We start from the raw sequence: 13,434 nt of genomic DNA, 5'->3' as shown, positions 1-13,434 counted from the left end.
GCATTTTCTGTGTTTTAGTGTCACTCAGGCCCAGATGCTCTTTGTGATGGTAAGGCAGAGTGGAATAGGAATTTGACTTCTGCAGCTAGATGAGAATGAAAGCTACCTGGTGATGGCTTTGAGGGCCAGCTCCTACGGCTGCAGACAATCTGCATGTTCCTTAGTCCTAGTAGTGACTGTGACTGCACAGTCTCCAGGAATCCTAAAAAAATCAGTTTTATCATGGAATCCCACTGAAAACTCTAAATCTAGAGGAGCCCACGCTGGTCAATCTCACGAAATTATTTTCTTTAAGAAATGAAGCTTTGAACTGTTGCTTCTCCTTGTTTAGAGCAATTATCTTACTGCTCATTCTCAATTCACAATAGAAATTACCAATTTTACCCCGTTTTCTGTGCAGCCATCATCTGAACCATGTGTGTTTTACAGGAGCCTTCAGATGCTGTGAATTCTCTTAGTTTGCGCATTGACATTGGTCTTGCAAATCCTGGCTCCAGCCCTGTCCTGGACATATCTTCTCCAGCATCTGTGGCCTATAGCGTAAGTGTGCAGATCTGATATTCAGAAGTGCATGGCCATCCACACCCTTAATGTGTGGCCCTCACAAACACCCAAGAGGTACATGCAAGTGAAACTGGTGCTCTGTGCAAGTCACATGGAGGGAGGGCTGTCCGCTGGTTCCTTTCATACCTTTGCCTGTATTACGTGAGCTTGCTCGCACACACACATCAGCCACCTTAGCACATAACAAGCATGTCAGTTCAGCCATGTCACCATTGATGTGAGCTTCTAGTTGATGACAAAGATGAATTCTTTCAGTTTATTCTACAGTAAAAAGGTACTGAAGAGAGTAAAAAGGATAGAAGAGAGATGAAACTAATTTGACTACACCACCTTTGTTGTCATTGAAGTGTAACCTGTCTGTAGCGTTCTTGGATCAGTTGACATGTAGCAACACATTATTCAGTTCACTCATTCACTTGTCAAGATTTTTAATGTCCTTCAGAGGGATTTTCTTATCTGCAAACCAAGAATGTGCTTCACCTTGAAGGTGTTTGCACTCTAGTGTCTTCAGATCATGTTAAAAGTTGAGCCCTGTCGTTCAGGAAATGTTTTTATTTTTCCTAGATTCCTTTTATTAAAGACTGTGGTGAAGATGAACTTTGTATCTGTGATCTTGTTCTGAATGTTCAGCAGAAGGCAGATGACAGGTAAGAGCTGAATCAGTGGAACTGTTAAGGTCCACTGTTTTCAACAGTTGGTTTTTTTGTAGGCTTTGGATTAATTTCTAGAGGAGAATGCCTTTCCAGTTTAACATCTGCTTAGAAACAGCACGGATAAAAAAAGCAATGGCATTTTAATCTAAATTTAATGGAGAAAAAAGAGGTAGGATAGGGACACAAACACAGAAGTAGGACTCTTGTCAGCTTAGACCAACCCAAGTTTTGGTACCTTAGAGATGAGGACATAGTGAGTATTTGGACAAATTGTGTCTGACTGGCTGCTGTTGGGAAAGGGAGCACAATGGGAGAGCAGCAGCAGCTGCAGCAGTTGTCTTCATCCCTCCTACAGGGAGCAGCGAGGATCCTGCAGTAGCTGTGCTAGTGGGGAGTTGTGGTCAGCTCTTTCGGCAGCACATGTTCTAAGTCCATGTCAGATGTGTATGCATCTATATGCATCACAGGGATAAGGCTGCCCATGTGTGCTGCCCACTCTGTCCACCTTCCCACCAGGGTAGACCCCTTGAAAATTCAGCAGTCACTTTGACAACACATAATCAAAGTCCTGCACTTTCAGAATACCATAATTCTATCTGGTTTTAGGAAACACCATCACAGAATTTCTTATGCCAAGGGGTTTAGAAAGCGTTTAAGTGTGTACAATGTAGGAAATGTCTTGCTGTGCTTGTTATTTGTTGTTGGCTTCGGGCAACACATTTTCCTGATCCACAGCTGTTCTAGTACCTCTATTTACAACAATGGACTTTATTTCCAACAGCAAGCAACAGTTTATTGTCAGCAGCAAAAACAGAAGACTAACATTCAACGTGAAATTGAGAAATAAAAAGGAAAATGCATATAACACAAGAATCCAGGCTACGTTTTCAGACAACTTGTTTTTTGCTTCATCTTCTTTACCGGTGCGTGACACCCAACTTCAATGTTTCTGTTATTGTCCCTGATTTTGAGGTTCTCAGAGAAATTTTCTTTTTTTCTTTCTGGCAGTGCCTATTCCAGAAAAGAATGTGTGTACAAGACTCTCTCACAATTTGTTTTCTTGGATACCAGAATTATTCTCCCAGCAGATCAGTTTATTTAGGTCAAGGAGAGATATTTCCAACTCAGCATAAAAGCTGGCAACTTTTCCAGTTTGACCTCACCTCAGACATTTTTTCCTCACTTTAGGCCTTGGCACCTACATCTTCTTCTTAATTCACAGCAGCATGCCTGAAGCAGTTGCTGTGCCACAGGGAATTTTTATTTGATAAATCAGACATGCAGCATTGATGATGAATCCTTAAAGCACAGACTCTGGATCTAGAAATAGTGTCACTGCCAAGGCCATGTGTTCCAGCTAGACAGTTAATCAGATTGACACGATGGCTATACCAAAAGCTCTTCTTCCAACAAATTGTATCTTAGAGAAAGCAAAAGAGAGGAACTGTGCATACTATTTTGGGGAATGCAGTATACTTATAATTTAAATTGTTGCTCCCAATTCACAAAGGATGAAATGCAGATTTCAGTGCTTGGCTTATAATGGTCAGCTCCTACTGGAGAGGTGCGTGATAATCCTGGGGGTGAAATCCAGAGCAATCCCTGTACTGAAGGGAGAAGAGGGATAGCATTCATTCCTGCCCAAGAGCAGCATTATTCTGAACAATGAATTGGCAAAAGTACTGCACACAGCGCTGGGGGTGCCCCTCTACCTCCCCATCCTGTTGTGCAGCAAGATTGTTCATTTCACTCCTGCCAAAAGACCACACTGGAGCTAGAATTTTATTTTGCTTTAAAAGCCCTTTTGCTTAGAAGCACTTCAGCCTGCAAGTGAAGTTTGGACCAAAAATGTGCCTGCTTCAAGGCAGGATGAAAAACATGAATTGAGTATGTATGGGTCTTTTTGGAGGTTTTGTTTTGAGTTGTTTTTTTTTTTTTTTTTTTGTAGCACAATTCATGAATGGTAAATGTCTAGTAGGAATGCTTTTTTACAAAAGACAGTACTTTTAAATAAATTCTTCTCCAAGGGTTGATAACTGGCTCTGGTCTGTGAATTTGTCTTTGAATCAAGGATGATGACAAGCCAATATTCTGGAAAGCAGTAAACAAACTATTATGTATGGCAGATTTTCCTACAGAAAGTTTCATTTCTTCCAGCTCTAAGACTGTGTAAATATGTCTGCAAAAGTTCTGTAAAAATTCTGTAAAAAAAGGACTTACAGAAGTAGTGTAGAGCTGACCTGTACTCTCTGGCCTCTATTCCTTCTTCCAAGCTCAGCACAAAGTTCTACTAACATGATTGCAGCCCCCAAGAAATCAAGTGGGAATGGTTATTGTCCCACCTTCCTTGTGACTTCCTCCTGCCCTGCCTATACCCCACCTATCTGCTGCATCTCTAGGATTTACTGCCATAACACCTATCTTCATTCCTCCGTATTATAATACATATGCTGTTGGAAGTACACACCTCTCTGCCTTATCAAAACCTGACATAAGATGGTGTTTCTGTCTGTTTTCTCTGCAGAGTGATGGGACTGAAGTCTCGTGTCAGACAGGAACAGCACAGAGTACAGTCATTTGCCAAATAAGCTATCCTGTATTCAGAACAGGACAACAGGTACAGCTAGCATGTTTAAGTAACCTTGAATGATACCTAAAACCCTTTCTGCTGGCTTTTTCCTAACTCTGCATTTATTGCTGATAAAGGTTTCTTAGATTTTACAACAGAGGCATTAAAATAAGCAAACTAGGGCTCAAAATATGTGACTACCTGTCAGATTAAAGGACAAACGGCTATCAAACCTCATAACCCACACAACCCAGATGCTGCTGCAGTTATGTAACTTTTGGAGAGTGAAAGCTGGGGGCAAAGAAGCATTGAGCATCATGTGCAGGCTCCTAAGAACTGAGCACAGTTCCCATCAAATCCCTCCTGCAGTGTGAATCTGGGGTAACTCCCTCACCAGCTCTGTGAATCTCATCTCTCCAAGAAAGCAGTATTGTTTTGGGAGGAGATTGGAGGCCCACACAGCCCTAAGATGAATTGTATATCTTTCTTTTTCATGTGTACCATAAACCTCAGGATATCTACAGTTTGATGAAATCTCTTATTCCTCAAGGGCAGAGCAGAAACAGGGTTCTAGCCTCTAACATAATCAGCTGCAGCAATAAGAAACTTGCTTGAAAGAACAGAAACATGATGTCCTGTGGCAGGACATGTGGAATAATAATTTTAAAAAATCATGTATAGAAAGTTAAGCTTGCTCTGAATGTTAATGGAATTGCTCAAAGTGGACCTGCTGGAACAAATGGAAGAAAAGAGTGAACACAAAGCTTGTGTCAATGCTAGAGTTTAAAATGAAGGAATTGTGAACACCTTTTTTTGCAGCTTACAGCTAGTTGTACACATTTTTAAAATGCAAATAACTCATGTTTGTGTAAGAAAGCCAACTTGTAGGGGAATGTAAGAACAAATCAATTCTAAGTATTAAGAAATTACTGAAATATTACACAGAAATCTGTAGAGAATTCAGGTAAAGAGGACGATTCTAGATCGTTGCACATATGAATAATGTCTTTCAGGGTGTTGTACCAACTTCTTTACTATGTGTTCCTTGTCTCTTCCGTAGGTATCCTTTGATATTAGCTTTGATTTTAACCTTAAAAATCTTCAGAATGGGGCAGTTCTAAGTTTTCATGCATGGAGGTAAAGTACCTAATGATATGAAAGCAAGTTAGGTATTAAAAGCTTGTGTAAATTATTACACCTGACTGAAATGTGTTTTGATGAACAGTGAAAGTAAGGAACAGCAAGACTCGGACAACCAGGTCGCCTTATCAATTCCTTTGCGATATGATGCAGAGATTCACTTCACAAGGTATGCTGAGTTATGTAAACATACATGGTCATTTCCCAAGCTACTTGAAGTAATAGTTTTGAAAGGCCACTAAAATATAGTGAAGTTTTGCTTTTGTTTTGGAAGTCATAAGAAATTCCCTCTTCACCAGTAGTAGCAGATTTGTCCATTCTTCCAACCAAACTCATATGCAAAAAATTAGGAAAGTTGTGGACCTGTGTTTACCTCCGAACACTTGGTACAGGTGCTCCTGTGAACAGAAGTGATATAAAGGCCAAACAGTGCATGTAGTTTTGGTAATATAAATAGTATATACTGTATAATAACATTGGGCTTCTTGGCTCAAATGTAATGACATGGGATCACATCTGGAGTTACAGTGATCAAAACTAAACAAAAGAATATCAAAAGGAAAAATATGTCCCCCATCAGTAAAGGAGGGAAAGAAAAAAAGAAAAAAATTATGGACCTCTCTGCTGAACCTGGAGCAAGAATATAAACTTTTTAGCAGTTTGAGATAATGATTTGAACTAAAACTGAGGTACACCTGGCAGATTCTCCCTTGCTGCAGCTGCACTGGCACTGGAAGCAGACAGCCTGCTTTCCCATGCACCCATCCAGGTTCTGGCTCAAACCTATCCCCCCTGCCTGGTGCCAGCCCTTTCTTCTCCATGCAGAAGGCAAGTCAGGGCTGTTGCAAGAGAGATCCTTTACCCTGGGAAGGTAAGGAGAGGCAACTGAGCAAGCAGGGAGAGAGAGACCAACAAAAAGCCTTTTAAGACCTTTTATCATCATATAGTGCTCTTGAAAGCCCTTATCTTGAGCCCTGGAAACACTTGGTGATTTGGGATGCACTCAAACAGTAATTAGTCTGTTACTGTTCCAAACAAGAATTATTTCAGTTACAGTTTAACTTAGATTGCAACTGAAACAAAAATACATGGGTGTCACTTTTGGATCAAGGTAGGATGTTTGCATTTTCATCAAAGAATAGATTTATTTATCTCTCCCAAATACTGAATTTCTAGGATCAATATGTAATTACACTTAATGAATTTGATCACCGATTCTTGGTGACAAAATGCTTTTGCATCCCAAAGTGTTCAGAAATTAGTAACTATAAATGGATATAAAAAAACCCAGCAGATATTCAGAGAATAACATAAATTTTAAAAAGAGGGAGCTGCTTCAAAATGCACAGCAACAATGGATCCAGGAAATTAATATTCAGAGATCACCATAGCTACAAAAACTGTTGGCTGCTGTTCTTATTCCAGGATGAGCTGGAATAAGGACCACAGTACAGAAGATTAGTGTTATAAGCTTCTTTGCAGAAGCAGTTTCAGAATATTTGAGGCCTTGCATCATGAATAGGTGCACCAGTCCTGGAGTCATGCAGAATTTTTGAGATTGTTTTAAGTGCAGAAAAGCATTTTAAGTCAGTGGTGCGAGTTCTTTCAGCTGCTTGAGGAAGTTGCATGAGACCTCGCCAGCAGCAGCAGAGACTGCAGGAGCATCTGTGCAGAGGGCTAGCTTCTTAGAAATTCAGATGGTGCAAACTTGAATCAGCGGGTGTAATTAGCTGAGAAATATGAACTGAAATGAAATGCTTCGGAAGAAGTGAGGAATGGAGTCTGTAAAAGTTATTCAAGGGAAAACAAGTGTTTGAATTCAGCTATATCTCCTGAATATGAAAAAATGCAATTTCATATGCACATCAAGGAATGAAGGAATACCTACTGCCAGAAAATGGTTAGTTTATTCTTGGAGATAATAAATTTAAAATAATTAAATGAATGCATATTAAGCCATGGGATAACTTGGCTTAGGAAGTATTTACCTGGAATTAGTTCTTTCCTGAGGCAGGTAATGCAGCCAAGAAGTAATCCCTTAAAACACAAGAGCTGAAAAAAAGTATTGTTTTGCTGAAGTGAAGTCTTTCTAGGGATAATTCCTGAGTTTCTAGGAGAAGATGTAGCAATATGTCTTTCCAGAGACTTCTGAAAGGACAAGGAATCTTGGAAGGGCTAAAATCTTCAGCAGTAAGAAAGCAGAAAATATGTCATGTGTGTTTTCCTTGGAGTCCTTGTGAGCAAGTCCTTCAAGGAAAGGGCCCATGGGAGAAGGTATGGAGGCTCAAAAAGGAACCACCGTGCAGTATGGAGGATCACCACTGATCAGGAAGCACATCTGTGAGACTGCACACACATGAAATTGTACTCACAGATGTTACCCAGATTAAACAGGGAGGGCAGTAAAGATGATAGATTCCTTGTGGAACAGGAAGAGCTGATGTGGGAGTTGCAATAGCCTCTATTTCTTGTTCACTCCCTCACCAGGTTGCTTTTTGAGTGCTCAAATTAGCCTTGTAATTGAAGCTAATGATAAAGAACAGACAGTTCTGGCATGGTGTAGCAGAGGAGCTGCTCACAGGTAGCAAGTAGTGGGTGTGATGCACTGCACAGGGATGTTTTCCTTGCCTTTGAGTGTGGTTCTGACTAACTGAGCTCCTCAAGCACCCACAGGTCCTTGCCCCATGCCCTTCCATCACACACCTGCCATTCCATGCTGCAGTAGGCTGAAACCACTCTTGTGTTACTTTGGGAATTCTGGATTTTAAACCCTATAATTACTAAACAATATGACCCAAAGAGGACTGTGAGGGCTATGTGATATGTACCATCTACATAAGCAGGGTGATGCCTGTGTTTCCACACCCAGCCAGTTACAGGGAGACAGCCAGGAAGGCCCTTCCTGAGAAAAAAGGTGACTGCAAGTTTGTGTACAGAGAAGGAGTTTGCAGTATGACCCTGAAACAATGCAGGGTCTAGAAGCCTGAGAGAGCCTGTATCCTGTACAATTCTCTTGTCTTAATTTCATATGTTTTTTCCAGCTCTGGGCTTCAGCACACCATTTTCTTAACCAACTTTGTAAAATTCAAACAACAGTCTAAGTGACTGACTTCTCTCTCTGTACTTCTGACCTTTTTCACAAAGTCATATCCAGTAACATACGTTTTCAAAGCAGCTGCCAATTGAAATGTATTGTTTTATGGTTGTTAACCAGGCTTGCCAATATCAACTTCTATGAAGTATACTCTGGTCATAACATTCCTTCCACTGTGAATAATTTTGAAGATATTGGCCCCGCGTTCAACTTCTCAGTTAAGGTTAGTAAGTCTGTTTTGTTCTGGTTCAAGAAGTTACCTTAGCTCCCTCTGTAGCCTGCTCCCAAAACCTTGTTTAAAAAACACTCCTGCTTTCATTGTCTTATTTTGAAGCTTTTGAATAGGTCAAATAAGAAAAAATATTTGCAAATAGCGTAAGTTCTTGGAGTCTTCATAAGGTTAAGGATGACATTTGCACAAGTAGAATGGGAGAGGGATTGGTCCTGCACTGTGTACATATTTAGAAGATGGTTAATGCTTAACTTTAGGCCAACTTTAGACTGGTTTTTTACAGAGTCTTCTGACAACTTGATAAAGAAAAACAAGGCTTGGACTTTGAAACTTGAAGTTTGGCAAGGGTTAAGGGCTCAAACCTGATGCAAGAACTAGCCAAATCACAGTGTTTATTACATAACACAGAAAAAAAAAAAAACTTAGATCCAAATATGCAGTGTGGAAGAAAGTTAAATTATGTTCCATTTCCATTCCTGTAACTGCTACTCCAAAGAACTAAACAGGCCTATTGGCCATGGCAGAATATTTGCTTTTCAAAACATATTTCATGCAGTTAATATGAGCTTTCTTAAGAAAACAGACAGGAACCTGGAGCCATACAATATACTTTCTACTTTACTATTCACAAAATTACTACCCCAGTGTCTTAGTAAAAAAAATCTATGTAAAAGGAGTCCAGTTCTTCCATACTCATCCATTATTTCTAATTTTCTTGCTGTATCAAATAATTTATGCATAGCTACCTGAATTAACTCCTGAGTTTTTTGCTTTGCAGGTAACAACAGGAAGTATTCCAGTAAAGATGGCAACTGTAACAATCAATCTTCCTGAACTGACGAGCAAAGGGAACCCACTGATGTACCTAACTGCAGTCACCACAGATGAGGTATAGAAGTAAATTGTGTTTGGGGGTTTATCAGTACTATAAACATCAATTATCTCCCCAATATTATAGCTTAGTTTAAGAGAATCCATGCTCTTTCTCCTTGTTCCTTCCTCATAAAGGGGGAACCACAATGCCAGCAGTACACTATGCTATTACTTGGCAGATGTGGAGTATCTGGATCTCTTCAGTTACATCCTTCTCCAAGTTCCTGATAAAGTTATTTTAAAAAGGAAATTTTTAGATAAGGAAAAAACCCTTCAGATCAATCTACGGACAAAAAAAGTGTCATAACAATTATTTACTTCTGACCAAAACCACATACTCTTTGTTTCCTAAAGAATTCAGTGTTCACACTTCAGCCTTTAACAGCCACCATCTAAGCCCAGAAATATATATTATTATGATAAGTATAAACTCCTGAGTAGCATGTCATCTGTCTCATTCCTGCCATCTTTCCTAGGCCAGAGGTATTACTTGTGATGCTCAGATAAATCCACTGCAAATAGGGAAAAGACCTTATTCTCCATCTTTCATGAAGGAGAACTTCAGAGCTTCCAAAGAACTGGTGAGTAAAAGCCAGGGCTGCAGTAAGCAGGACCTTTTGAGCTGAGGGAAGCAGAGCTGACCTTCTGAGCCCATTGCTGTATTTGTGAGGAAAGCTGTGATGGGGTGGCCTTCCTCATTTACAGAGCAGGAGCTCATCCTATGGATGTTCTCACAGATACTGCCTCTGCTTTAGCACAGCCTGTAAGCACTTACTTTGTATGCACAGAATGGCAAAGGCAAGGGCAAAAATTCTGGATATTGCAAGAATATTTCTTAAAGTGTATTTTTAATGCATGCTGTTGCCTCTTCTTGCTGTTTCCCCTGGAAGAACTGTAAGAATGCAAAGTGCAGTACCATCACATGCAAACTGGAAGACATTGCACTGAAGGGAGAGTATTTTGTGAATGTGTCCACCCAAATCTGGAACGGAACTTTTGCTGCCGTGAGTATCAGCTGCATCTTTACAGAGGATACAATACTCAAGTATTTTAAAACTCCTGATATTTTTCAAAGTCCAATACAGAGATCTTACTGAGAGAGTACAGAGTACTATCAGAGTACTTACTGAGTACAGAGACCTCAGTCTAGAAAGACCTTCCTTTACTTTATATTGGTTTGTATTTTTCTGGATTGAAAACTTGAACCTGAAAGTATGAGGCTGCATAATGGAGCTGATAAAACTTCAGTCCAGCATAGAATCTAAGAAAATGCTATGATAATGCAACCTTCACAGCTGAAAAAAATGTTTCCTACATCTGTTAGATTCATTCTTGGGGAACTACATTTTCCACAAAGCTCATCCTAGGCCAGCAGGCACGGTATCATCATAGCCTGTAAAATAATCATGCTTTTTAGCTTTTGAATATCACAGCCTACATGGTGGTTATTTTAGATCACATCAAAATACCAAAACCCTGTTAGTGCTGCCAGTTTTATTGGATAGAGAAAGTGTGGAAAACATCTTTAATTGATTTTTTGTGTTTATTAGAGTAGGTGTCAAAGAAACAGTCCTTGCTTAGAGACCTACAGGATGCTTAAAAAAAACATCAATATCTCAGCCTATTTTCAGTCACCATGTGTCCTCCAGGATATAACTCATCATGAGTTACCAGACTTTTGAAGTTAGACCGTGTTTGCTTCTTAGCTAGGCAACCAACCAAACGATCTTGGAGTCCTGGGTTTGCCTAACGCATCAGGAACATGACGCAGTCTCCTTAGTGTGTCTGGTGATTCTTGTGGCAGGTATTGACATTTAACAGCAGGGCTGTTGTCAGCTCCAGCATTCAACTCTTAAAAGGAAAAGGTCAGGTTGATATTGTTAAATGTGTTATGGAAGCGTGCGACGAAAAGCATCTGTCTGTCTAGCATTTGTATTTTTCTTATCAACTGGTTTAGGACCATTTGTTAGTGCTGTTAGGTACGCAGAAGGTGGAGACCTGAACAAAAGGTTACTAGCCTCACAAAAAAGTGAGTGGGAATGGTTTGTTTACCATGTTTACTGGCTGATGGCAAGGAAAGTGCATATGTCACAGTTCTCCTCGCATCACCCATTTTGTAATTTTCTATTTGGTTATCAAAATTCAGCACAAATAATCTTGCAAGCACTCACTCAATCATACACAACATCAGCCTCTTTAGTGGCAATCAGCCATTGTCCAAGAAGGGCACAACAGGCTTGCTAGTACCTGCTAAGCAAAGAAAAAATGTGTTTAGGAATTTATGTGCTTTGAATAGTGCTCAGGTGTGTTTCTAAACTTTTAAGTGTGCAGGACACACCACTTGGGCAGATGGCCACAGTGCAGGGATGCAATAACTCACACTGCAGAGCCAGTCAGTTTGGCATGTTGGCCACTGCAGACCCACAGCTGCCCGTGCTACCTGGCCCTGCCACAGAGAAATGGCTGAGGAAGCAAAATGGCAGAGCAGGCATTGCCTTTGGGTCAGCTGGAGAGACTGGTCCTGTGCTCCCATGAACCTGAGGCCATTCCTTGTGGTGCTGTGGAAGAGCAGCAGTGAACTGTCAGCATCTACACAGCCATGCACCTCTCCTCCAGTACGTCCACAGAGGGAAGTGGGGTCTGGCACAAGGTCCCTTTTCAAATAGGAATTGGCTTAAGATTTTTGTCATCTTCTCTGTTTAAGCTGAGAGAGCTATGTCAGAATTTGAGACATGAAGAGGAATACACAGTGAAAGGAAAAAATAAATGGGGAAAAACAGAAGCATTGGATAGAAGTGAGGGCGGGGGGAAGTAAAAGAACATCCAGTTTCCATTTCTTTCAAAGGCCAGAGATACATTCCCATCTGTCTTTTGTTGCTGTGTCTCATTTTCTAACTGCAATTTCCTCCCATCTCTTCCCTGCTAGCAGCAGTGACAGCTTTGAAATAACTACAAAAAGGGTTGTGTAAATATTTCCTTGTGTTTTGCTTGAACTGTACATTAAAGAAAAAGAAAAAAACAGTTCCTCAGTGTCATTGCTAAGTGGATTACTGATACATTATTACTTTGATTGACATTATGGCTGGGAAAAATATTAAGATAATCTAAATTTTCTTAATACTATGATTTTCTTTTCTGGCTGTGAAGTCTTCATTTCAAGGCAATAGAATTATTTTAGAATATCTACATTTTAATTTTAAAATGTAATTAAATTTACATTTGCCCTATAACAGAGCTTTACAGTTGTTTTAATCTTCTCTTTCAGTTAATTTTCCAGACATTACAACTCTCTGCAGAAGCAAAAATTGATACAAATAACCCTGAGTTATTTATCATTGGAGAGAATACCCTAACTGTAAGTGATAGTTAAGTGTATTTTTTCAACTTCTCAATCTTTGACTGTATTAAAGTGATAATATTTAATTTTCAGTGTCCTTTAGGAGTACATAGCAACTTGATTATGTTGCACTAATGTATCATTTGACTATATACAAGTCCCTTAGGTTATTAAAATATTTTCATTTCAGCCCGCTGCTATATAAACCAGGCATAGTTAAAACCTGTAGGTGTCAAATAAATCGTAAAACTCTGCAAAAAAGTCAGCTAGAAACTTCTGCAATTCTGATAGCTTTCTGTTCATGAAAAGATCAAGATTTGGCTTTCTTGCTGCAATGGAATTATTTGTTAAAGATAAATGAGCTCTGGGAAACATGTTCGCCAATCTGACATGTAGTCTTACTTACTTCTATAAGAGTATGGTTTGAGGTTTCTACACAAATGTTTGGCAAAGGTCTCCAGAAAATAATCTCATTTGTAAAAGAATGTGGAATATTTTTAGCATTTGGAAGAGCTGTCATATGGACAATGTGGACACAGCTAATCTCAAGAGAAGTCTCCATACCACTGCATTATTAGTACTGAATTCTTCTTCCAAGCTTTCTATTTCCTATACACAAACATAAAAAAGTCTGGAAGAATACAGTGTACTGTGGTACTCTTATAATAAAAAAGGATACCTTATTCTCTTTGTCTGTCTTGAAAGGAACATTCTTCCATTTGCAGTACTAATTTTAGATTTATTTTTACAGGACTTAGTAGCTTGTTTTATCCATAAAATAACCAAGGCCATTAAACAGCAAAATGGAAATTAGTAAATGAGTCAAATATCTGTAGGAATGTGCAGCATAGCCCATTCACAGGGAATAGAGAATTCAACTAAATGTATACAAAAGCAGTGACAGATTGGTCTCTCTCACTGTGTGATATGATCATCATCCAACACCATTTTTAATCACTGGTTTCTCATAGA

General features: G+C 39.5%; 1 protein-coding gene across 1 annotated transcript in view; it reads left to right on the top strand.

Moving 5' to 3' along the window:
• Positions 1 to 13,434, top strand: part of ITGA2 (integrin subunit alpha 2) — a 67,645-nt gene that overhangs the window by 47,738 nt on the left and 6,473 nt on the right. The window contains exons 18-28 of the mRNA XM_041470685.1: positions 430 to 540; positions 1,129 to 1,211; positions 1,999 to 2,140; positions 3,742 to 3,834; positions 4,847 to 4,923; positions 5,012 to 5,095; positions 8,141 to 8,243; positions 9,031 to 9,141; positions 9,602 to 9,706; positions 10,016 to 10,129; positions 12,391 to 12,480. Coding sequence (XP_041326619.1) covers positions 430 to 540; positions 1,129 to 1,211; positions 1,999 to 2,140; positions 3,742 to 3,834; positions 4,847 to 4,923; positions 5,012 to 5,095; positions 8,141 to 8,243; positions 9,031 to 9,141; positions 9,602 to 9,706; positions 10,016 to 10,129; positions 12,391 to 12,480 — 1,113 coding nt within the window. The remainder of the gene's footprint in view (positions 1 to 429; positions 541 to 1,128; positions 1,212 to 1,998; positions 2,141 to 3,741; positions 3,835 to 4,846; positions 4,924 to 5,011; positions 5,096 to 8,140; positions 8,244 to 9,030; positions 9,142 to 9,601; positions 9,707 to 10,015; positions 10,130 to 12,390; positions 12,481 to 13,434) is intronic.

This window comes from Pyrgilauda ruficollis, unplaced genomic scaffold, assembly GCF_017590135.1.
Source record: "Pyrgilauda ruficollis isolate IOZ18807 unplaced genomic scaffold, ASM1759013v1 scaffold25, whole genome shotgun sequence".
In the NCBI taxonomy this organism is placed as follows: domain Eukaryota; kingdom Metazoa; phylum Chordata; class Aves; order Passeriformes; family Passeridae; genus Pyrgilauda; species Pyrgilauda ruficollis.
Note: the sequence above shows the minus strand (reverse complement) of the source record. Positions and strands in the feature narration are given on the sequence as shown.